Below are 24,925 nucleotides of genomic sequence, written 5' to 3' on the forward strand. Positions count from 1 at the left end.
TAACTTCCAAAAACGACTCCACTTTGCTCCCCTCCTCTCCTTCAGTCGATGTTCTAGCAAATGCTCCTTCCCACCTGCAGTCTCCTACAACTCTCTGGTGCCCACCGACTCCAACCCTATCCTAACGGTCTCTAACCCTATCACAGTCGACAGATCCTGGACTGCCTTTGAGCACGTATTCGAATCCCTGGTCTTTAAACTCTGCCTCAAACTGAAATCCTGCAACTGTACCTTAGACCCATTCCCCTCCTACCTATACGAGAAAATTCCAGCACAGGACATCTCATCTCTTACCAAACTTATAAATTCTGCCCTACATTCGGGCCTTTTTTCCCCAGAAATGGGACATATTGCCTTGACCCCACTACTGAAAAAAAGCTGACCTAGACCCTTCCATACCATCCAGCTATTGCCCAATAGCAAATATCCCTCTCCTAACCAAGATGCTAGAGTCTATCATATCTATCCAACTATCATCCAACTATTTAGAGAGATTCTCTATTCTTCTACCTTACCAATATGGCTTTCGTCCAAACTTCAGCACCGAATCCCTATTGACCTCTTTAATCTCAAAGGTTCAACAACTTCATTCTCGTAATAAGTTCGCTGTTCTTCTACAATTCGACCTTTCTACAGCTTTTGACGTTGTCCATCATGATATTCTAGTTTACCAACTCTCCGAGATAGGCATTAACTCCACAGTCCTAGACTGGTTCTCGAAATTCTTACGTTCCCACTCTTATTCTGTCAACATGAATGGCACCTCATCCTCCCCCTGGAAACCAATATGTGGAGTCCTGAAAGGCTCACCTCTATCTCCTATTCTTTTCAACATTTATATGTCCTCCCTGAAACTCCTCCATCTATCCCCCCTAGAAACACTTTACACTTATGCCGATGACATCCTTGTCCTCCTCGAGGCCGACTCGAACCTCACTAACCTCTCTGAGAACATATCATGTATAACGAACCTCCAATCCTGGGCCCACACCGTACAAATGAAACTGAACGAGTCCAAAACAAAACTACTTTGGCTTGGCCCAAAATTAGACCAACTACCCACCTTCATCCCACTGTCCTCTGGCTCCACTATGCAGCTTAAGTTCTCAAGCAAAGTTCTGGGCATCATCATTGATTCTACATTGTCCTTCAATGACCACCTCAATTCCTTGGTAAAAAAAATGCTTTTTCAGCCTTCACATGCTGAAGAAAGTGAGATCCTGTTTCCATCAAAAACACTTTGCCGTCCTTGTCCAATCCATCATCCTTTCCAGACTGGACTATTGCAATTCTATCTACTTAAGCCTAACAAAGAAAAACCTTCAAAGACTTCAGCGGATTCAGAATGCCGCGGCTAAGCTTATCTTCGCAAAAAGTAAATTTGATCATGTCTCATCGCTACTGTCGAAGCTTCACTGGCTTCCGATAATCTCCAGGGTCCACTTTAAATGCGCCTGCCTACACGGCAGATCCTACACGGCATCCTTCCTCCCTTTATTCCACTTTCTTGGAATTCCTCAAATCCTAATACCACCAGATCCACCCAAAAATTAAAACTTCCCCTTATTAAAAGGCATTTCCCATGCAGGAAAACTAGGGACCTCCCTCCCCTTCAGAATCACTGAACTCTGGAACAACCTTACCTCCCCTCTTCGGAATCTGAGCTCCCTCCAACTTTTCCGTAAACATCTGAAAACCTGGCTATTCTCAAAAATGTAATACTTCCCCTCTAAACATTCTTTATACTATGGCCTATAACCCTTCATTGGAGTTCCCCTTCTATCCCAACTCTTGTAAACCATGCAGAGCTCTATGATTGTGAAGAGGATGCGGTATACAAACCTAAGGTTTAGTTTAGTTTAGTCTGTGTGGAACACTGTCAAAGGCTTTGCTAAAATCTACATATACCACATCTAGCACATAAGCTCTATCTAATTCTCTGCTCACCCAGTCAAAGAAATTTATCAGATTTGTCTGACAAGACCTACCTCTAGTAAATCCATGTTGCCTCCGGGATGTTGTTGTTAAGGGAAATAATGACTGAAGAAAATAAAATAATGATGATGTGCTGACAATGGGCTAGATCTAACCGACCCAATTCACTAAATGGCCCACCGTGTGTTTTTCCCCTCGATCACCCATTTTCCGATCCGATCGAATCCCACCCATGCAAATTAGTAAAACCCCATGCAAAATTAGCCAAGCAATTGATTCACTTACATCGCTTGGCTATTTAGCATCAGGTTTTACCAATCCTAAAACCAGATTGCTGTAGACATAGAAACATAGAAACTGACGGCAGAAAAGGGCCGCGGCCCATCAAGTCTGCCCATACCAATGACCCACTCCCTGACTTTTACTCCCCTAGAGATCCCATGTGGATATCCCATTTTCTCTTAAAATCTGACACGTTGTTGGCCTCAATCACTTTCTGAGGTAACTCGTTCCAATGATCGACCACCCTTTCGGTGAAGAAGTACTTCCTGGCATCACCATGAAATTTCCCTCCCTTGACTTTCAGCGAGTACCCTCTGGTGACCGAGGGCCCTGTAAGACAGAAGATATCATCTTTCACCTCTATACGTCCTGTAATATACTTAAAGGTCTCAATCATGTCTCCCCTCTCTCTTCGTTCCTCCAGTGAGTACATCCGCAGTTTTTTTAGCCTTTCTTCATACGTGAGATCCCTGAGCCCCAAGACCATCTTGGTAGCCATTCGCTGCACCGACTCAATTCTCAGCACATCTTTCCGGTAGGGTGGTCTCCAGAATTGAACACAATACTCCAGATGAGGTCTTACCATGGATCTGTACAGCGGCATTATGACTTCAGGTTTTCTGCTGACAAAACCCCTATGGATGCAGCCTATCATTTGTCTTGCCTTGGACAAAGCCTTCTCCACTTGATTGGCAGCCTTCATATCATCACTGATGATCACTCCTAGATCACGTTCCACCATGGTCCTGGTCAAGGTTTCACCATTTAGTGTGTAAGTTCTGTGTGGATTTTTTTTTCCTAGGTGCATCACTTTACATTTTTTAGCATTGAAGCTTAACTGCCAAGTTGACGACCACTGTTCCAGCTGTCGTAGGTCCTGTGTCATACTGTCAGGCACACTGCTTTTACCTACTATGTTGCATAGTTTTGCGTCGTCGGCAAACAGTGATACTTTTCCTCTGAGCCCTTGGGTCATATCTCCTATGAATAAATTGAATAGAATCGGCCCTAAGACGGAGCCCTGTGGTACTCCACTCGTCACGGCTGACGTTTTGGAGGGGGTACCGTTTACCATCACCCTTTGAAGTCTACCGCTTAGCCAATCCTTAACCCATGTAGTGAGTGTATCCCCTAATCCCATCGATTTTAGTTTGTTCAACAGCCTGCGGTGTGGGACGCTATCAAAAGCTTTGCTGAAGTCCAAATATATCACGTCCAGGGGCTCCCCGGCATCCAGATGACTAGTCACCCAGTCAAAGAAGTCAATCAGATTTGATTGGCAGGACCTTCCCCTGGTAAATCCGTGTTGGTGTGGATCACGTAGATTTTCTTTGTCTAGAATTTTTGTCGAGTTTGTTTGATCAGTGTTTCCATGAGTTTGCACACCATGGATGTGAGACTTACCGGTCTGTAATTTTCTGTTTCTGTTCTGCAGCCCTTTTTGTGGAGTGGAATTATGTTAGCCGTTTTCCAGTCCAGGGGTTCTCTTCCCGTGCGCATGGAAAGATTGAAGAGCACGGATAGTGGTTCGGCCAGAACTTCACACAGCTCTCTGAGCACCCTGGGGTGTAGATTGTCTGGTCCCATGGCTTTGTCTACTTTGAGTCTTGAAAGTTCGTAGTAGACGCTACTGGGTGTAAACTCGAAATCCTGAAACAGGTCATTTTGGCTGTCTTTTGTCTGTAGTTGTGGACCAGCTCCCGGCGCTTCACAGGTGAATACTGAGCAGAAGTATTCGTTTAGTAGTTCTGCCTTGGTAGAATCAGATTCTGCAAAGTTTCCGTCTGATTGCCTGAGGCGTTCTATCCCATCTTTGTTTCTCTTCCTGTCGCTAATGTACCTGAAGAAGGATTTATCCCTTTTTTTAATGTTCCATGCTAGATCTTCTTCTGTTTGGAGCTTAGCCTCTCTGACTGCTTTTTTGACAGCTTTAGATCTGACCAGATAGTCTTCTTTTGCCTCCCTCTTCCCAAGATGTTTATAGGTGATAAATGCTTCTTTTTTCTTTTTAATGAGTTCCGAAATTTCCTTGTTGAACCATTGTGGTCTTTTGTTTCTCTGGCGTTTGCTTACTGTATTTATGTAGCGGTTAGTTGCCTCGTTCAGGATGGATTTCAGATTTGACCACATAGTTTCCGGATTGTCAGTTTCTGCATGGTTATGCAGCTCTCGATGGACAAAGTCTCCCATGTTGTCGAAGTCTGCGCCCCTAAAGTTGAGGACCCTCGTCGCTGTGTTTGATTTAGAGAAGCCTTTCCTGAGGTTGAGCCATACCATGTTATGGTCACTGGAGGCCAGCGTGTCCCCTACTGATACCTCCGAGACATTGTCTCCGTTGGTGAGTACCAGGTCCAGTATTGCCTGTTCCCTTGTGGGTTCTAATACCATTTGTTTGAGTTGCGCACCCTTGATGGAGGTTAATATTCTTCTGCTACCACACGTAGTTGCGGAGAGTGTGTTCCAATCTGCATCTGGCATGTTGAAGTCCCCCAACAGTACTGTGTCACCACGCAAAGTGATGTTCTCTATGTCTTCTATCAATTCCTTGTCTTTGTCTTCCTGTTGTCTTGGAGGCCTGTATACCACACCGAGGTAAAGGCATTTTTCATTTCCTCTGGCCAGGTTCACCCAGAGTGATTCCCCTGTGTATCTAACCTCTGTGATTCTGGTGGTTATGATATTATCCTTAGTGTATAGTGCTACCCCCCTCCTAACTTGCCCTCTCTGTCCCGATAGGTCTGCCTGGGTGTTTTTAAAAAAAATTTCAAAGGCACATACAAAATATCTGTCCCATTAAAAAAAAAAGAACCCCCCCCCCCACTGTTGCCAACAGCCCTCCCCCAACGACCCCCGACAATCACGGCGACCCACCTGAACCTAAAACAAATGGAAGGAAGGATGCCCACACCCTCCTGCCATGAAGGACCTCCCCCCTACCCTCCCCCCAAAAAGGCAGAAAGGTTGCCCACTCCTTCCTGCCACCTGAGGCCACCTTCCCCTCCAGGATCCCGTGCCCCGTACCTTAAAAGTTGGGAGCAGGAGGTACTGAAAACTGCTCCTGCTCTCTCGTCAACGAAACTGGGCCAATCAGGCCCCAATCAGGGACTCCTTAGGCTCCTTCCTTCGGACTGGAGAAGGGTCACGAGTGGTGTTCCGCAGGGGTCAGTACTCGGACCGCTGCTGTTCAATGTATTTATTAATGACCTAGAAACAGGGACGAAGTGCGAAGTTATAAAATTCGCAGATAACACAAAACTTTTTAGTGGGGTTAGGACTAAAGAGGACTGTGATGATTTACAAAGGGATCTGAACAAACTGGGAGAGTGGGCAAATAAATGGCAGATGAGCTTTAATGTAGAGAAATGTAAAGTCTTACATATAAGAAACAAAAACCCGATGTACAACTATACGATGGGAGGACTGGTAATGGGTGAAAGTAGCCTAGAGAAGGACTTAAGGATACTGATGGACAAAACAATGAAGCCGTCAGCACAGTGCGCAGTGGCCTCAAAGAAGGCGAACAGAATGCTAGGCATTATCAAGAAGGGTATTACAATCAGAATGAAGGAAGTTACCCTGCCGTTGTATCGGGCAATGGTGCGCCCACATCTGGAGTACTGTGTCCAATATTGGTCACCGTATCTTAAAAAGGATATGGCGATACTCGAGAGGGTACAGAAAAGAGCAACAAGATTGATAAAAGGTATGGAAAACCTTTTATATGCTGAAAGATTAGAGAAACTGGGGCTCTTTTCCTTGGAGAAGCGGAGGCTTAGAGGGGACATGATAGAGACTTACAAGATCATGAAGGACATAAAGTGGAGAGGGACAGATTCTTCAAATTTTCAAAAACAACAAGAATAAGAAGGCATTCCGAAAAATTAAGAGGGGACAGATTCAGAACCAATGCTAGGAAGTTCTTCTTCACCCAAAGGGTTGTGGATACCTGGAATGCACTTCCAGAGGGTGTGATAGGACAGTTTCAAGTTTCAAGCTTATTAGGTTTTTATATACCGCCTATCAAGGTTATCTAAGCGGTTTAACAATCAGGTACTCAAGCATTTATGGTATTGGGTTTCAAGAAGGGATTAGATGATTTCCTGAAGGAAAAGGGGAATGAAGGGTATAGATAGAGGATTACTATACAGGCCTGGACCTGATGGGCCGCCACGTGAGCGGACTGCTGGGCGTGATGGACCTCTGGTCTGACCCAGCAGAGGTAATGCTTATGTTCAATACTTAGTTACCACATTCTCTTAGAAGGCGGGACTATCTCAGACAAAGAACAGGCTTAAAGAAAAAGTTTACATGGTTTACAACAATTTCTAAGATATTCTAAACATATATTTAGGATTACATAAAATCATATGATGATGTGTATATTCTTAAAAGGAAGACTCCTTAGCACCATTTATCTTACAATTTACCAAAGGAATGTACGAATGTTGAGGAAGGTCAGATCTCTTTTCTATTAACGTCATTTTTTTGTTTTGGTCTAATCTATTATATTATCCCGGTTGGATTATTGTAACGCCATTTATCTTGGCATCACTAAGAACTGCCTTCAAAGACTGCAATTGATTCAGAATACCACCGCGAAGTTGATCTATGGAAAGAGCAAATTCGAACATGTGACTCCTTTTCTTTTCTCTCTCCATTGGCTCCCGGTTTATTTTAGAATTCAGTTTAAGTGTTTATGCATTGTTTTTAAGATTTTGCATGGTGTCTTTGCTCCTCTTGTTCCTCTGCTATAGAATGTTTATAGATTTTCATATGCGAGAGGCATTCATCGATTTAAACTTTCTCTTCCTTCTAAGAAAGGAATTCAAGGAGTTAAGAATTTTAGCAGCTGTCTGGTGTTTAAATTTCCCCAACTATGGAATGAACTTCCCCTAATTTTGAGGTGTCCCAGTTCCTTCCAATGCTTCCGTAAACTTTTAAAAACTTTTTTATTCGCTAAATATTTTGAAAACTAACTCTTGTATTTCAGTTTACTTTATTTTTTTATTTATTGTTAACCGCATCAAGCCTCAATGGCTGAAAATCTCCATGGCAACGATCCAGGTCAGATAGATTTGTCTACCTTCTCTGGACTTCCCAAAGTATAAACCTCAAAGTATTTATAAGTTTGGGGTTTTTTAGAACATTTTCCTGGATTTTCCTGGATTTTCCTTGGATTCAAGATATACATACATACATTCATATTTCACATATTCCATAATTATTAAAGCACATAGAAGATATTTTAATATACAGGCTTCTCTCACTCAGGAATGTGAAATCATATATCTTCATTACAATTAGACCAGAAGCCAGAGACCCCTTCAATCTCTTAAACATAGCAGTTTAAACAAAGAACACAGAAAGAGACAGGCTTAAGGCGGGAAAGTAAACTTTAGCTAAAAGCCTGAAAACAAATAGAGAGAAAGAACTCAGGATTTTCACCTCACCTTTTATAAATGTCAGCGCAGTTAATCGTTCCTAAATCCTGCTTAACCAGCAAATTATACTATTATATATTATAATTATTCCCCTTTTTCCTCTCTATATATAATTTCCTGATATTTTGTTAATTATCCTTATAAGGATTTTTTTAAATTATGTTTGCTTATATAAATATACACTCTGTCTAAAACTTGAAAAGGTCTCTGCCACACCCTGTTATCATGCTAGATAGCGCCACCTCAAGTACTGCAAGATGTGGTTAGGTGTAAAACAAGAAAGTTGTATCTTTGTTAGAGTAAGGGATAGTAGACATAAAGGGGATATGTTGTATTTACAAGATAGATATGCCATGTCTAAATGTTATATAATGAGGAGATAAGAAGATTGGGAATAATGATGATGAAAAGAAAAAGATAAAGTTATGTTGGAATCCACAAGTGTAAAATGATGCATTTTACCTAGGACCCTGAATAGGATATGGGGGGAGGTAAAGTGGTATCCTCTGAAGGCAGAGAAAAAAAAATGATTTCTGGATGGTAAGGGAACTCATTTTTTTGTTTAAGGAGGGTAGAGTGTGTGATTCCCCCCCCCTGAAAAATGCCTCTGCTACAGAGCAGGAGGCACTGGATTTTCAGGGAGTCACTGAGTGGTATGGATAGAAGAGAACAGTGGGAGGAGTAGGAGGATCCCTTTTAGATGAAAGGATGAAGAACACTATAAAAGTGGAGAGAAGAGAAGATTCATGGCCTTTGGTGCTCATGATCTCCTGCCAAAGCCCTTGTACTGAGGGAGACTCCTGGAATGCTGATTGCTTGTGCGGAGGAGAGAGTCTATGAAGGTTTGCAGAAGAGCAGACAAATAGAGGTGGAAGAGGGAACATAGTGGGGTTTTACAAAAAAGGGGAAAAATACTTTACTCATCCTCAGGATCCATGGGAGAGGACAGAAACAACATGTGCGTAGAAGTGGAGGAAAGAAAAAGGGAAATACTAAAGAGATAATTTGGAGTGAATGAATATTGAGACCTATATACCTAGATAGAACAGGGAAAGCAAAGAATCAACTGGAGAAATCTCTCATAAAGTAAGGCTGAGAGATTTCCATATCCCCAGCCCCCACCAAACTAAAACTCAGAAAAAGACGAAGAGAATAAGTGTGTTTTTAAAAGCCACTTTAAATTTTTGGTACGAGTGCTGTACTTTTAACTGAGGAAATAATATTCCTTATAAGGGAGCAATAAAAATGAAAGCTGAATGCCTTGTTGATTCTAAGCATGCTTGTGCAAGAGAAGGAGATACTAAGCAAATTATCTAGTGAGTAAAAGATGTCCAAGGGGAGTATAGCAATGTGATGAAGGGTGTAGCTTGGAGCCATCAAAAGCACAGTCATACACACAGGATTACAAATGGAAACACACATACTCACACTCTCTCTCTCTAGCCATGTCCAAACACTGTGGCAATGAATGCCATCTCAGGTCCTTTCTGGACACATACCCAATTCATATACTTCAGGAATATTATGTAAGGTTGGCTCCTACCTCACATACAATCATCTCCTGGAGGCTGAGAAATTAAACAAGCTTCCCTCCCCAGGGGAAACTTCAGGGATCTGGTTACTTCTCTTCCCTGGCATTTCCCTAGGTATTGCAATCTCTGATGCCATTCACTTGGAGAACTCTTCCTGTAGGGGCTCCTCCTCTAAGACTTTTTGATGATCTGTTCTACCGCAAGGAATTTAACCACCTCCCTACCTAAGCCCCAGGGCTGGCATTGGGAGGGGGTGCAAACAGACAACTGCCCTGGGCCCCAAGGTTCTGTGCTCCCCAGTGTGCCGGCAGGTCCTTCCCCTTTCTAACCAAGCCAGTCCGTCACCCTGATTTTCAGTCTTGCGGACAAATCCATTTTTGTTACAGATATAGGGACTATGGATCGTCTGCTATATTTTTGTCCGTTTATATTTATTTTCTGGAAGTCAATCTGGGAACAAATAAATTTAGTTTTGGATTCAAATGTTCCACTATCATATGAGGCTATAATCTGTGGAACAATTTTACATGTGAAACTCACTCTAGATAAATATAAGAGTCGTCTATTTATGATTATGACAGGTGTAGCCATTCAATTAATCACGAGTAACTGGAAGAACCATGATAGAATAAGCTACACTTTTTGGTGGGTGAACATATGCACTATGTATAGATATGAAAGAATTAATGCAGAGTGTAGGGGACTTAGTGATGTTTTTAATAAAGTTTGGAGCCCATTGATTAAATTTGTGAAATTATAATAATATATTTATCCTATTTTTCCTTTTGTTCAGTTACCTTTACACATCCATGGGGGGTGGGGGGGTTGGAGGGGGGGAATAAATATTGATGGAGACATTTGGGTAACTTTATTCTTCAATTATACTATACTATATATTATATTATGTTATATTTTATTACTATTATATGTAGGGAAACTGAAAATCTTGAATGATATATTTGTTACCTGTACAGATATTAGTGTAATGTATGTAATACCTACTGTTCTTTCATTTATATGACACTGTGAACCAGGAACAGTCAGCCGCAGCAGCAATTCTCAACCACTGCCTGTGGCCCCTCTCCATGCTTTCCTTCTGCCGCAGTCCACCCAGGCAGAAACAGGAAGTTGCTTCATTGGGGACAGACCACGGCAGAAGGTGAGGGTGACATCAGACTTGTGCAAATAGAAGGGGGAGGACATGCCGGGCTAGGAAGCCCCCTGGACCAGCTGTTTTTTTTGTTGTTGTTGTTTTGGGGTTATTGTTGTTTTTAAGTAGAATAGGGAAGAGGGTAAGTGCCAGGCTGATGGTGGAGTGAGGTGAAGGTTAAGAACTTATGAGGCCAGAAACGGAGAGAAAGTGAAAGATGGTGGGCAATGGTCTGAAAGGAGAGGAGATAAAGGGAGATAAGTTGGATGTGAGGTGGTGTGAAGGAAAGGGGAAATAGATGCTTGAAGGGAAGACAGTTGGAAAGAGAAAGGGAGAGATGGTGCAGAAGGAGGAAGAAATATAGGATGAGAGAGTAGTTGAAAAGAGAAAGGTAAAGATGGTGGACCTGGGGAAGCCAGGGAAAGAAATGGAATGGGAGGGTAGTTGGGAAGAGAAAGGGAGAGAAATTGGATTTAAGGATGGAAGGAAAGTAGGGAGGGCGAGAGGGAGAAATGGTAGGTCTGGGGGTGGAAAGAAGAGAGAGATGTAGGATCTCCTTTTATCCTCCCTCCTTCTCATTGTTCAACATCAAGAGGGAGGGAAGAAGAACAACAGAAAAGAAAGGGACAATGGAGAGAGAGAATGAGAGATGGACACATGGGAAGGCAAGAGGGAAGAGAGGTAGGATATGAAGATGTTAGGAGATGAGAGAAAGGGACAGGGAGATATAGCCTGACAAGAGTGGAGAGAGGGAGGGGGATTCTGGAAGTTGTGAGCCACGTGGAAGAGGTCAAAAGAGGGGTGACAAGAAGATAAGTGAGAGAACAGAGAGTATAGTTATATAAATGTGGTAATGGGGAATAGACTGAAAGAAATAAGAGGCTGGGAAAGGCATGAGATGTGAAATGGAAGAGCTAGGGACTGAGAAGAGAAAGAAAATTGAACCCAACTAGGTATCACCCACTGTCTCACAGGGACATAATAAAGGACAGCAAAAAAACAAATATTATCACGCGTAGTTTATGAAAACAGTATTCAATCAATCAATCTCCATGAATACATAGGTCATATTTTCAAATTTTATATTCCCCCTACCCCCGTCTACTTTTTAACCCCTTCAAACAAATGTAGGTTTCTAATTTCCAAACCTGTGGAGGGGCATAATCGAAAGGGACGTCTAAGTCCATTTACGTCCATCTCGCAAGTTGTCCAAAGTAAAAAAACATCTTAAGATACATTTTCAAAAAAATACGTCCAACTTTTTTTTCATTTTGAAAATTGTCTAATTATACGTCCTGCTGATCTGATCGTCCAAGCCGCTAAATCATCCATCTTTATACCACATTTTTGTCCAACTTTCCGTCCAAGTCCAAAACGCCTAGAACAAGCCCTGTTGGACGTGGGAGGAGTCTTTAAAGTGATGGACAGCACACCCTGACATGCCATCTAAATAGTGGGTGCCATACCTTCTCCTCCATACAGCTCCCTTATAGATTATGGTGAGCCCCCCAAACCACCTCTTGAATCCCCTAGACCCACTTATCTACCACCCCAATAGCCCTTATGGCTGCAGGAGCCACTTATATGCCAGTAAAAAAGGGTTTTGGGGGTGTATAGGGGAGTGCACATGTTTATGTATCAATGCAGTGATTACAGAGGCTTATGGGCATGGGTCTTCCTCTCTATGGGACCCTAACCCATCCCCAAGACGACTTAAGCTGCCTCTGTGCTGGACGACTAGGCTTTCCTATGCCAGGCGGCCAGGTGATGATGGTCTGGAGGCTGAATTTTAAAGGAGTGATTAATATTTTATGGGGGTGGGGGGTCGGTGATCACTGGGGTAGTGTGTGTGGTCTATATTATGTGTTTTCAGTGCTTATCAGATGAGTTTAGGTGGGTTTTTGTGACTTAGACCATGTAAAACATGGTCTAAGTCATAACATTCAAGTTCCGTCGATCGTCGAGTGTATTATACATGCTGTACGACTAAGTCTAAGCTGGCCCACGTCCCACCAACTCCCACTCTCGACACTCCTCCCAAAACACCCTGTTTAGCTTTGGTCATTCAGCGGCACTATGAAGGCCTAGGTTGTTTAGAAATACATCCAAAACCCATTTTTAGTATCGGCACTTGGACGTATTTGAGAAATGTTCGTCCAAGTGCTGACTTAGGCCGGTTTTTGGGCATATTTCTCTTATGATTATGAGCCCCATATTGTTCATCCATCACTTTTGGTAACTAGTCATGCACATAAAATTCAGTAATGCACTTGAAATATTGATGTTAATGAATTCAAAAAGGGGATCCAAATGTGTATAAATATATTAAAATTTTTCCCACCTGCTCTTTATATTGACAGACACCATCCATAAGAAAGTGTGCATTTGATATCTCTATAACATTACCACAGAGTTCATTCTTTATCCAATGAATAAAGATACACAGTTTGCTATCAGGCATGCCCTTCACAGAAACAATATTCATCCAATTCTAAGTCTAACTCCTCATCCAGATCTAAAAGACTTAACTCCTTTCTTCTGGAAAGTGACCACCCCATGAGATGCTCCAAAAATGCAACCACAATTCCTGCCAAAGTTTCTCTACATAAAGGCAATCACACAACGATGGACATATGATCCCTATGGACTGTCACATTTTGGACAATTACTTGGCCTCCTTGGCCAAATCTTACTCACCTACCCTGGGTGAATATATATTTGATGAGGATTTTAAACAGCATTATTTAAGTTGTGAGCTCTCCACTAACCCATCGCTTCCTCTCACTCCTTCCAAAAAGTCTCCTGTGTATTCATCTATTCTATCTCTTGTCCATTTTTGGACCATATGTTCAAAGGGGGCGTTCTTATATTTCTTTATAAATTCCTTATAATACCTCCCAATCAATTCTTTACAGATACATTGTAAAGTTCACACCTGATTGAATGTCTCATTATCCCAGGCTTATCCAACCTTTTTTTATTGGGGGTCACATTTATATTTCATAACATTTGGAGGATCAAGACACATGTGTGAGCATACTCACACTCTCTCCTTCTCTTCGATGTTCCGTTCCCCCCCCCCCCCATACTAGATCTTTTCCCATATAAATTCCCTGCCCACCATACAGAATCCAATATTGTTGCACAGATGCTTGGGCAAATGCTTTCACATGCTTATAAAACCTATTCCAATTTATACAGTCTAACCATTTGTTGTTTTAAAGTAAAATCACAAAAGGTATTCCAGAATGTTTGGAAGTGTATTCTAATGCCCTACTTTAAAATCATTTCAGCTTTTAAATTGCACACTTACATGTGCAGATTGCAATACATGTATAAAGGGCTATTTCAGAAAGCCACTATTTACACATGGAAATATCTCCACCAGGTTTTATACCAGCTCAAAGCCACATTGTTTTGGACAGGGCATTACACAGGGAATTCTCCTTAATCCCTCGTTGTTTATTTCTGCCTCCAAAATAAAACCAAATTAGAATTGCATCCTCACTATTAACTCGCAGCTTTCGCAGTGTAGGTTTGTAAAATAGGACAGCTACACATAAAGCAGCACCACTTACATGTGGCAGTGCCGAAACCGCCATATGGAAGCTGGCAATTGCACTTCTCAGTTTATCTATGCATATATTTCTAAAATGGTTGCACTTACTATATGCTAGCAAATACATGTGCACTCCTCTAGTTATTTTAGAAAAAGTTCTGCAATGGCAAAGCCTTTTCTAAACTACAGTTGGAACTGAGCATGTCCTGACTCGGATACCTCATTTCCAACCTCTATGTAAAATGGTCCTTTATATAACTTAATATATAGTCCTTTATATACCTTAATAAATACCTTAATATGTAAGCAGGACAAGTAAATAAAATATTGACTGTATAAGATATTTAAAGTATAGCGCTGCATGCATCTGGTAGTGCTATAGAAATAATAAATAGTACTACTAGTAGACATAAGAGATCAAGTATGATTTAAAGTATGAAAAAAGGCCCCAAAATACTATATATAGCAGTGTATGTGAAATTACAAAGTTTATTGCCAGTTTGTAAATGTGTTTCTTACTTCTAGTAAAGCTGTCTGATATATTATCTACTCAGGATTCCATATGTACTAGGATATAATTTTGTAATGAAAGACTTAAACTTTTGGATTAAAAATAAGAAATAAACATTTTATCAGAGATACTATGGGCTCCATTTTAGCGCACGCTAACCACGCGCTAAACAAAAAATACTAATGCAAGCTCTATGGAGGCGTTAGCATTTAGCATGTGCGGTATTGTAGCGTGCGCTACGCACACGCTAAAAACGCTACTGCAGCTTAGTAAAAGGAGCCCTATGTAACAACCCATTGTGCCACAATACAGGAAAATCATAAAAAATACTTCTATCCAGTTCATAATTAACCAGCGTATCTGTGAATATTAAATACATAAGATTGATGATCCAAAAGGCCAGTACAAACTATCACTTTCTCATAAACAGGGAATATACCATATCAGTAAATAATTTCAACAGAAAGCTGAAGGAACAATATATCAATTATCTTTCTAGAACAGTGGTCTCAAACCTGCGGCCCATGAGCCACATGTAGCCCGTCAGGTACTATTTTGAGGCCCTCGGTATTATAAAGAATGATTTTTTATGGAAAACCTGTGCCTTAAGTGTCCGGTGGACGCGTCTGGTGGTTGCTGAAACCTCACACAAGTGCTTTCCTGCATCTGTACGCAGTTGTGAGGTGGAGTCCAATCGCGTGTAGAAGCAGGAAAGCACTTGCGTGAGATTATAGCAGTGAGGCAGGCAACGTTCCAGAATGTAAGGTAACCATTGGAGGCAGTGCAGCTTGGGCATGTGTCCAGTCCTGGAGGAGGTGAGAGCTGAAGGCGGTTGCGGATGTGACCGCCGGACTCTTAAGGCACAAATTTTCCATAAAGAATTATTCTTTACTAGTCTTTAAGCCCGTTACATTAACGGATGCTAGAATAGATCTGTCTGTCTGTCTGTCTGTGTTTCTTTCTCTCTCTCTCTCTCTCTCCCTTGGCCGCTGTCTGTATCCTTCTGTCTCCCCCCCCCCCCCCCCTGAGCAAAGCTGTCTGCCCCCAGGACACACCTCCCCCCCAAAGCAGGCCCCTTTCCCTCTCCCTAACTGTCTCTCCATGGCCCTCTTCTGTCTTCCCCCCCCCGAGCAAAACTGTCTGTCCCCAGCACACCTCCCCCCAAAGCAGTCCCCTTTCCCTCTCCCTATCTCTCCATGGCCCCTTCTGTCTCCCCCCAGCACACCCCTCCCCCCAAAGCAGCCCCCTTTCTCTTTCCCCCTGGCTCCCGGTATTGATTTCCTTCTTACCCTCCCAACATCCAGGCGTCTTCTGGCCTGCTCCTCTTCACCAAAGCAGCCTGCGATCGTGGTGGCCGGCTTTAGCGAACCTCGCAGGCTGCTCTCCAACTTGGTAGCACGTTCCCTCTGACGCGATCCCGTGCGTCAGAGGGAGCGTGCTACTGAAGCTGGAGAGCGGCCTGCGAGGTTCTTTAAAGCCGGCCATGATCGCAGGCTGCTCTGAAGAGGAGTATCAGCGGCAGCAGCGGCGAGTGAGGGCAGGAGGTTTCACGGCGACTCCTTCTGCATGGAGGTGGAGAGCGGCTTACGAGGTTCGCTACAGCGGCTGGCGAACCTCAGCAGGCCGCTTTGAAGAGGAGCGGGAGGGAGGAGTCGCTGGTGTCTTCTGCACAGTCACGTGCAGGCGGCGCGTGAGGACTGGCACAGAAGCACACCTCACGGCGCCACCACTCACGAATTTTCAAGAGCACATGCACCTCTAGCATTTTATTATTATTGATAATACCGACGGCCTCAAAATAGTTGGTCCAAAATCTTGTCTCTTGCAGTTGATACTTTGATAGTTTTTCACTTTCTGCATGTTGCACTGCTTTCAGCTGTACAGTATGTAGCTGAAATTACCAGAAGCAATTAAGGAAAGATTTATAAATTATAACAAGTTTTACCTCATGCAAAGTTGTCATTTCTTTAATAACTAAATTCTAAATACCACCAAGGTTTGTAAAGGTTAATCACTGAGTTGCTAGTGAATAACCTCGGGGTCTTCAGAATGCCAGCTAGGTCGCTGACGTATGTGGTGGGCGCCTCCTTTTAAAATCAGCAGGAGAGACGCTGCGGCAATTTTCAAACACTTGCGATTAGGTCTGCAGCAATGGATTATTAGGTTAGTGTTTATCCGGTGAGTGGGTCATCTTTAAGGGTGAATAAATGTATGTTTTTTTGCTTTTTTAACAGAGTGTTAGTGTTTGAGTTTGTAATGAAGGGTTTTCTTTTTCAAGCTCACCTCCTCGGACAGGTGTTGCTGCAAAGCAAGCTAAGTACAGTTTGCATAAGTTACAATGTATTTAGCAGTTTGATGAAAAAAATAAGTAATATACTACAAAAAAAACACAATAAATAAATAGTTAAGAAAAAATGAAAAAGTAAAATAGCATTAATTTTTAGTATAAACAATAATAAACCAACGGGACTAATGAGGAGTCCAGCCAGCATGAGTCTTGCAACCCAGCTGGCATTCTGAAGACTCTGAGGTTCTTCACTAGCAACTCAGTGATTAACCTTTACAAGCACTTTGGTGGTATTTAGAATTTAGTTTTGAAGATGGAAGATTGAGTATTGGATTTGTGATAAAGGAGTATACACTGTTAAACAAAATGGCACAAACTAATAAGACATTTCTTTAATAAGACATTAACTATTTTTTTGCTGCGGCCCTCCAAGTACCTTCAAATCCTGCAAAGGGTTTGAGTTTGAGACCACTGAAATAGAGGATTAGCTCCTGTTCATTTAAAGATAGGGAAATCACTGCCAAGATTTACAATCTGTTACAGTAAGAGGATTCAGACAACCCAACCCCTTCTGAGAACAGATCACCTTACTTCTGTGTGACCTCCAAAGACAGAGCAGGCTCTTTCTCAAGGTTCCTGTCACACCATTGGCAGGTAAAGGCGGAAATGAAGTAACATAGTAATTCCCCTCAATGAATGGTTTTTACCAGTGTTGTGAAGTATAAAATATGTTATAAACAAACAAATCCTGGCCCTTGAACTATCCAGCCACTCTGATTTTCAGAATAGCCAGGATGTATATGTATGCAATAGATTTGCATTCCCTGTATCTAAATCTACAGGATCTCATGCAAATTTACTGTAGAAATTCTGAAAACCAGATTAGCTGAATGGACCTAAAAGATTACATTGGGAATCACTGTGGTAATAGACCATTGCAGGTTTTCTTTCTGTAATGTAAAAACTAGCAGGCAACTATACTGCTTTATTTTATATTTTTTAAAAATAAAAAAAGACATGATCTAATAAAAAAAATACATAGAACCTGCCAACTTTCATTTTACATATTTCTGTTACATATGTCTATTGGCTCAAACCAAAAAAGTGGCACAGGTCATTGCATACTCATTCATTCATGTAATAACACAAAACAAATATGCAGTAACCGGAAGTTGCACATTCTGTTTACGCAACACAGGGCAAAGCTGAGGATGGATAATTAGTCAGAGGGATATTTTTCTCTCCAGGATGTACATTTTTATTTTAATGTTGGCATTAGCAGGAGGAACATCGCTTGCTTGGAAACCAACTGGCAGCGACTCAGAGTTTTCAGTACACAGGACTCAGATGACACAAAAAGTGTACGTACACCACACAGAAAAGATGCAGAAATGTAAAAACATGGAAAGTCTTGATGAAAAGTTGCATTTTATATGATGAGAATATGATTTATTAGTACTATGCCTACAAAATTACAAGCATACTACCATGTAAACAAGAAAATTACCTAAGAAATTTTTAACAGTAATTTGTATATACTGGAATAAGATGTTTACAAGAAGAATGTATTAATCTACCTACTTTTGCACTCTAATATACAATAATGGAACTGTAATATGTTTGTTTATGTTTATTTAAGCATACATTAATACAAGCCACATACTTACTGAACATAATTGTGAAAATCAAATCATATTGACTGTGAGAAATGTATTTCAAGTATTATCAAATATATGATGTTCTTCAACAAAAAATATTCAAAATGATCATACCAATATTTGAACATTCTACAATTACCTTTATGCTGTGTTGCCTTTAAACTACAGAGATATTCTAAACTTATTTCTTTATAAGAATCAAAAAAAGTGCCAGCTAGAAATCACTGAGAAGGCACACATCTATATAGATTTTCTGTTTCTGCTTTCTAGGTGGTGGAAATTTACAAAATGATGCTGCATTCACTATACAGCTCTTCGTATCATTGCGGTGGTTACCGTATTTACCCCCTCTTTTACTAAGACGCACTAGTCATTTTAGCGCGTGCTAAATATTAGCGCCCGCTACACGCTAATGGATGTGTTAGCGTTCAGTGTGCACAAAAACAGCTAACGCACCATAGTAAAAGGAGCCCTTAGTATTTAATAAAAGCTTTAGAAAGCATCTACTTTAAACAATAATTTCTGAAGGAAGGTTAATTTTCTGAATGTGAGAGGCTCAGTCTAATATTAAGGCTCTTTTACTTTGCCAGGTATTAAGCATCAACAAATGTCATATCAGGACATCTCTGCTTCTAATGTACAGTCTGACTATATATACTGTACTATCTTTTATTAGCACTGAAAAATCAAAATTACCATCCTTTGTTGCCCATTAAGACTAGAGGTCTGCACAGGAACAGGGATCGTGGAAATCCCGCGGGTCCGTGGGGGTCCCCCCCATAACCCACAGGACTCCCACAGGGACCCCCCTCTGGCCCACAGGACTCCCACAGGGATGGAAGGCTTTGAAAGAAGGGTTCGTCCATATAATATAATGGACACGTCAGCCTTAGTAAAAGAAGGGGTTTATAAGTTAATTACCTGAACAGAAAACAAAAAAAGGGTTCCATCAAAGAGATTCCACAAGGAAAACAGCAGCACAAACACAAAAGAAACTGTGGAATTGATGAACCTGTCAGAAGTAATTGCTTCTTTTTATGGGGACGGGCGGGGATGGAGGTAATTCTTTGCAGGGATGGGTGGGGACGGAGAGGATCCTGACGGGGACGGGTGGGGACGGAGAGGATCCTGGCGGGGACGGGTGGGGACGGAGAGGATCCTGATGAGTTCGGGCAGGGATGGGTGGGATTTCTGTCCCTGCACAACTCTCTAATTAATACTTGCTGTCTGCTAAACAGGATGTCCGGACTTTGCCCAGGTATTATCATCACACCTTATCATCTTCATAAGAGAATTAAGAATTATTTTTAAAAAAAAATTTACAAGGGATTTTGAGAGAAAGTCTGAAAAACAAGGCTGAAGAGCTAGGACTTTCAACCAGTGCAGTTCTTAAATATCAGTCTTCCAGAGAGCTTCACTGTTACTGTGAAATTATAACAAAAGAAACATAAATAAACATTAATGCTAGATATCACACTGACCCACATTATATCAGACTACCATTAACCGTGGGTTTCCAGTCATTTTAAAATATACCTTTCAGTGTGTTCAATAAAATATTAACATGTCAGTGGAGACCACAACCCTTCTACCCACAATCACACATGTCACTAATTAGAAGCCATACCAAAGATTCACAAAAGAAAAAAATATGCTAGTAAAGTTATTGAGCTATACAAGAATCCAACTAATTTTTTACTAATAATGTAAAAAAAATGTGCAAACTAAGCATATATAGCAATCAATGAAGAAGAGTCTTTACAGGATTCAAGAAGAACACTACAACTTTGGCCTTGCATATATTTTTAAATCATTAAAGCTACACATTTGTGCACTAAATCTGAGAAAAAGCTTCATTATAAAACTGAAGCTAACTATTATTAGCATCCATATGATGCAACTGGTTCTCATAGAGAAGTTCCTATATATTTTTCAAAAATATTCCCTTATTTTTCAGGAATCTCTGAAATTTTTTAAAGAAATCTATAAACATCGAAGTTCACATACACAGAAGAGTCATTTAAATATACTTATCCTAATTCAGGGGTAGGGAACTCCGGTCCTCCAGAGCCGTATTCCAGTCGGGTTTTCATTGGCTTTCCCCAATGAATATGCGTGAGATCTATTTTGCATGCACTACTTTCAATGCATATTCATTGGGGGAAATCCTGAAAACCCGACTGGAATACGGCTCTGGAGGACCGGAGTTCCCTACCCCTGTCCTAATAAAATGGACAAAGTCTGCATTACTATAAAACAACAATATAACACAGACATGCTACCCACCTTTGCAAAAAGGCAGTTTTACACTGTTCAGAGATGAACTAAGAATCTTAATAGATATTTGGCCCCTGTAAAAGTTTCCAGGTTTGCCTTTCCATATATGCTCAAATTAGCGGTTGTTCACTTTTCCTTGCACGTGCTAGTACATGGAAAACTGAAATTAGATGTGCCCTACCTCTTGGCACCCGCTGGGTTTTATGAATCGCATAAATGCTGTACATAAATTAGAAACTTCACCTGTAGTGCACTAGAATCTGCCCCGAAAGCAGAAGGCCGGGCTGGATAGGCGGCAGAGCCTCGTGTGGACAGCTCCGTGGTGCTGAAGCCGCCCATCCACCACCACCACCTCGCATTGCGCGCTCTCTCGCGCCAGGTTTGTGGGGCCTTTCCCCCGACCCTCGCGGCAAACATCAGAGACAGACTGACACTGACAGCTTTAGAGAGGGGGGGGAGGAAGGGGACAGGAAAGATGGCGGAGACGGCTGTAAAGCCAACCTGAGCCTGGCAAGTGCAGGCCTGGACACCCAAGCCGCTCTCGCCCGTCACGAAACCGGCGAGGCGCAGCAGACAACCGGTTCCTCCCCCCCTCCCAGACCAACCGGTTCCTATTCCCCCCCCCCTCCTCGCACCTGGAGAGCAGCTCCGGGTTGCAGCCATGTTAGATTTATGCCCCAGGCCGCCCCTCACGGAAAGCGGGGGCGAGATGAGGGAACACCGAAGAGAGCAGTTCTAAAATACACCGGAGGAAGGGGAGGCTCCGGGGCCGGGGGGGTTCTTAACGTGACAGTCACCGACTTACTTGAGCACAGACTGCTCCTTCTCCTCCTCCTTCTTCTGCCGGTCCATGACGGCCAGGATGATCTTGCGCTCCTCCTCGGTGAGGTGGCTCAGGTCGGGCACGTCGGGGGGGGGCGGCTGGGCAGCGGGGGCAGGGCCGCCCCGGGGCCCGAGAGGAGCCGACATGTCGGGCGCTGGGTAGCGGCGCTCGGGGGAACACTGCGCCCCTCGGCCGCCCTCCCTCCCCCGCGGCGGAGCTTCTTCAGCTGGGCGGGCAGGGCCGGGGGAGACTCTGGCGCGAGGCGGGGGCTCCGGGGGCGCGCTCCGTCCCCGCGGCTGTCCGGGCGCTGCTGCTGGGGCACCCGCCGGACATTCCCGCTCCCGCAGAGCTGTGTGAGCGGGGCGGGTTCCCCCTCCACCGCGGGCGCCTTGGCGGGGCTGAGCGTTGGGGGATAACGGGGGGGAACGGCGGCGCGGGCAGTGTGAGCCGAGGAAGGCAAGTGCGCATGCGCGCGTCACTGGCAGGGGCTGAGCGGGAGGAGGAGGAGTTCGGCGACGAGCCGCAGGGGGGAAGGAGAGAAAGGGTGGGATCGAGCGATGACAGACAGTGAAAGCAGGCAAATGGGCTCCGTGTAGGCAGAGGGGCGGGCTCAGTGGATGGGAAGTATTTATTTTACTACACACTACTTTGCCGTCATGTTAAACGGCTAGGATGCGGGGGGGAGGGGTGCAAAGGTGACGAAGTGTATGCGCCGGTGTAACAGCTTTAGGTGCTGTAGCCGAACCTTCAACCTTAACCCGCTCCTTCCCCTCCCACAAATTTTCCAGTCGCCTGCCCTGAGCTCCCCCACCCAAACTTTTGACGTTCGTGAAATATTATTGAATTTTAATGTTTCACTACCCCCAAAAAAATGAAAAGAAAATACAATGCCAAACAAATCACACTACCTAACAAGAAGCATAAATTAATACACCCTTAACTAAATTTACAAATTTCAGGATAGAAAATCTTCACAGTACAGCCACAGAAGCATAGTTATAAATGTAGACAGATATCGTTCCAAATTAGCCCAAATTTTAGCTTTCTGCAATAAGGTTCCTGTTTTGTCTGCTATTGACAGTTCAGATTTATGGATCTGTAACAATGAATGCCATCAAAACTGGACATTAAGGTTTGTATTAGTTTTCCAGTGCAACAAAACTTTTTTGAGAACTACAGCAATTATGTTCTTATGTAAAAATGTGTTGAATTATTTTCCACACCTCAGTCCAAAAAGAGTATGGGCTCCTTTTACTAAACTGCGATAGCGGTTGTAGCGCACGCTTAATGCGCGCTGAATTGCCCCACGCACTAGCTGCTAATGCCAGCACTGAGCTGGTGTTAGTTCTAGCCGCGTTGCGCGAGTTTAGCGTGCGCAGCAATTCAGCGCATGCTAAAAACGCTATCACAACTTAGTAAAAAGAGTCCTATGTAAGTTGACACTCAAAAAGCATATGCTTAAGAGTTCCCTCATACCGTTGGCACAACCAATATCTATTGGCCTTTAAAATCCAGCAACTGCCATACATTGTGGAGTCCAAAGAGTATGATGAAACAAAAAAACCCATATAAATTGCAATAGATTAGCAAAAGGTAATGCATGATTAACGTTTGTCCAAGAAGAGAACCTACTACTCTGCAGCTATATTATATTGCACTTCTTTTTCCCAACCTTTCTGCAATACTGGTTTCCCCCAAATATTTCCATGTATAAACAATTTATATAAGGTTGAAACAATATGACCACATTGAATAAAGATGAGACTAAATAATTAATACTTGGCACACAACTAGTTTTATTACCAAGAAAAGGTTTTTTTTTTGTTTTTTTTAAATTAAACAATGCATTAGCTGTAACCAACAAAAATATTGAGAATTAAAGAAAATTGTGATTGTAAATCTGACAACGCCTTAAATTGTTCACCATGTAATAAATGTTTAAAAGACCAGATTTGTTTTCCTAACCCACTCTTCCCAGCATTTTAGCTTATCATTAATTCTGAAATGAGGATTATACCAAATTGAAGAATGTATACGAGGAGCCACTGAAAAGTTCTTCACTCAACCTACAAAATTAAGGCAGTCTTCATCTAGGGCTATACACTTAGCCAAGTGATTTTCCACTTTTTGTTGTCTGTCAGAAAAGTACAGAATGAAAAAAGTGGAAAATTGCTGGACTAAGGGGCTCATAATAAAAAAAAACCCTCCAAAACGTTCAAAATGTGGCCTAAATCGGTACTTGGATGATCAAAAAGCCAGATCATCTAAGTGCCGATAATCAAAGCTGGTTTTAGATGTATCTAAGACCAGCTTAGGCCGTTACCCTGCCTCTAAACGCCTAGAGCGAAAAGAGGATGTTTTTAGAGGAGGGGAAAGGGTAGAAGGTGGGCCGACCTAGACTTAGTCGAACAGCAAGTATAGCCAAAAACTTTAACAGGTTGCCCAGTCGGAACTTATATGTTTTGACATACACCAAGTCAAAACAGGTATAAGTTCCGAATAGGGGCCGCTGAGCTGATCACGGCTGCTGCGATCAGCTCAGCAGCCCCAGCAACCTGCCCACCCCCCACCACAATAATTGCGGCAGGAGAGATGGCTCATCTTCCCTGCCATGATTGAGATCCCCCCTCCCCCCCCAAACTTCCGCGAATCGCAGCAGGAAAGATGCCCAATCTCTCCTGCTGTGATCGCGATCCACCCCTAAACCCCGACAATACTGGCAGGAGGGAGCCTAACCCTTCCTGCGGGAAGGCAACCCCACCCCCCCTCAAATATGGGCAGGAGGGATCCCAAGCCCTCCTGCCCACGGTGCACCTCCCCAAGACCATCCCCTCAAACCCACCCAACCCCGCAACACCCTGACACCCCCCCTGAACTTATGTTACATTGGCCGGATGGATAGGCCCCCAAGCCCATCAACCCAGCAGGCCCGCATTCCTCCGAATGGCAGACCTAAGGCCTGATTGTGCTAGGTGTCTAAGGCCTCACCCATAGGAGGGGCCTTAGACACCTAGGCCAACCGGAATTGGCCCAGTTGCCTTAGGCTCCTCCTTTGGGCGGGGCCTTAGGCACATGGGTTGAGATAGTCTACTAATTCAAAACAACTAGGAACAGACAGTTCCAGATTAGTCAAAAACAACATCACATCATCCACATAGGCAGAGGCGTTCATCTCCACACTCCCAAACTCCAAACATGTAATAGATGAATCATTTCTAACTGTAATTAAAAGAGGTTCCAAAGCAATGTTAAACAAAAAGGATGACAGAGGGCACCCTTGATGAGTCTCTCTAGCACAGTGTTTCTCAAGTCGGTCCTGGAGTACCCCCTTGCCAATCAGGTTTTCAGGATATCTACAATGAATAGGCATGAGACTGATTTGCATATATTGCCTCCATTGTATTGCTACTGCTACTTATTTCTAGAGCACTGAAAGGTGTACTCACTCAGTGCTGTACATTTTAACATTC

At 42.8% G+C, this 24,925-nt stretch overlaps 1 protein-coding gene across 4 annotated transcripts in view; it reads right to left on the reverse strand.

The window, feature by feature from the left end:
- RIMS2 (regulating synaptic membrane exocytosis 2) overlaps nt 1–21,869 on the reverse strand; it is a 1,127,809-nt gene extending 1,105,940 nt beyond the window's left edge. For all 4 annotated transcript variants that reach the window (XM_033933083.1, XM_033933080.1, XM_033933079.1 and 1 more), the window contains exon 1: nt 21,438–21,869. In XM_033933083.1, the coding sequence (XP_033788974.1) occupies nt 21,438–21,601 (164 nt within the window). In that variant the 5' untranslated portion in view covers nt 21,602–21,869. The remainder of the gene's footprint in view (nt 1–21,437) is intronic.
- Nucleotides 21,870–24,925: the final 3,056 nt, after the last annotated feature.

This window comes from Geotrypetes seraphini, chromosome 2, assembly GCF_902459505.1.
Source record: "Geotrypetes seraphini chromosome 2, aGeoSer1.1, whole genome shotgun sequence".
Lineage (NCBI taxonomy): Eukaryota > Metazoa > Chordata > Amphibia > Gymnophiona > Dermophiidae > Geotrypetes > Geotrypetes seraphini.